General features: G+C 39.6%; 1 protein-coding gene across 1 annotated transcript; it reads left to right on the top strand. All coding sequences in view use genetic code 12, as the record gives it.

The window, feature by feature from the left end:
- Positions 1–265: 265 nt before the first annotated feature.
- On the top strand, positions 266–949 carry KGF57_000280 (uncharacterized protein; the record flags this gene model as incomplete). The annotated part of the gene is made up of 1 exon (XM_051752149.1): positions 266–949. One exon carries the CDS (start codon positions 266–268, stop codon positions 947–949), a length of 684 nt encoding a protein of 227 aa, XP_051611208.1.
- Between the last annotated feature and the right edge of the window lie 605 nt (positions 950–1,554).

Raw genomic sequence — 1,554 nt, forward strand, 5'->3', positions numbered from 1 at the left:
ATAAACCCCATATAATCAGTAGAGGTAAACTCATTTTACCTTTAAACCATATGAAGACGCTCCTATGCATTTCAATGAGTATCGTGAAAAGAAGAAGAGGGTGGAAAATTTTTTCTACTCTTTTGTCACATTCTCTTTCTTACAAACAAATCATCTATTCGAAAACGCGCAATTTCATAAAACAGACAGAAAAAATCGACAGATAGAAAGAAGGGGCGGGGGCGGGAACAAATAGAGGATCATAAGTGAGTCAACTACATAAAATATGTCTATATTTGGAGCTATATGTCTGGGAAGACCAATGGTTTTGGCAGAACAAGTTGACCAAACCAAGTTTGTCATCAACGTACCCAACGCATCCAACATATCCTACATCACAATCTTTATTCTTCCCAACTCACCATTTGTTGACGACAATTTTACAGCTTTAGTCTACTTTCAATTACCTCCAGACTCTGGTGCTACTGGCTCTGCATCTACAGGAGGAACACCTGAATTCAAATTGCTTGGTGGCATAAATCCCCGCAAACCATCCGCAATCTACAAAATCAGCAATATCCATCCCACATCCAAAAGACCAGATGATGGGATGGATTTGGAAATGGGGAGCGGAGAACCAATTGATTTGACTGACTCAGTCAGCATCAACATTGGAATCTCCATAGAGCCAACTCCACAAGCTGAACAAATCATTCTACAATCAAAGCAGAGCAGCAATTCCAACAGCAATGCCCTAGTGCCAACTTCAAGGGCACAACATCCCACTACCAATACACCTGATAGCACAGCCAAACTAGCAAATAAGATCGTGGGACACGCCTACAATTACTTGGCCAGTTTTATTGATCCACAGGGCAAAGTGCCGATCAAAGCATTTGATACTTGGTGGGATAAGTTCAAGGCCAAGTTGCAAAACAATCCAAATTTTTTAGACGAGCTTCTGGAATAGGGCTAGCTTGTTTATATACATCCTCCATATATAAAGAAAAGAGATAAATATATTAGATTCTACACGATTTTAGTTGCAAAAAGTCTTTTTCTGAAAATAATAGAAGGCTAAAACACACTTGACGAAAGCAAGAAATGCCTCCTTCTTCTCATACACTGCATAGTATGCAGTAAGCTGAAAGACACGCACACTCGACGAATTGTTCCATATCATTGACAAGCGAAGGTTTTGCGGAAATAAAACCTCCAAAATCGAGATATTGGATCCCTCATAAGACTTGTTCTATTCATTCGCGTCAACTGTGCCGAGTTTCCTAAATTTAAAGGAAAATTGCATTGCCTTAGAGTTGACTCAACCGGGAGCTGTGTTTTGTGCTGCCCTGTATGCAAATTTGCGCTTGCGTCAATGCAAGCTTGCTTAGAGACGAATCTAAGAGGAAAGAATAAAGTGGTTGGTATCATGAAATATTAAATGCAGTTTAAAACAGGTTTCAATGGACGCCGAAATAGATCGTAAATGATGATTATGGGCAACAGTAGTAATGCCTGATACTGTTTCAATAATAACCTCCTCAACCAACTGGGAGGACGTATTGATAAAATTCA

Source organism: Candida theae (assembly GCF_024610275.1).
Source record: "Candida theae strain CBS 12239 chromosome Unknown scaffold155, whole genome shotgun sequence".
Classification (NCBI taxonomy): Eukaryota; Fungi; Ascomycota; class Pichiomycetes; order Serinales; family Debaryomycetaceae; genus Lodderomyces; species Lodderomyces theae.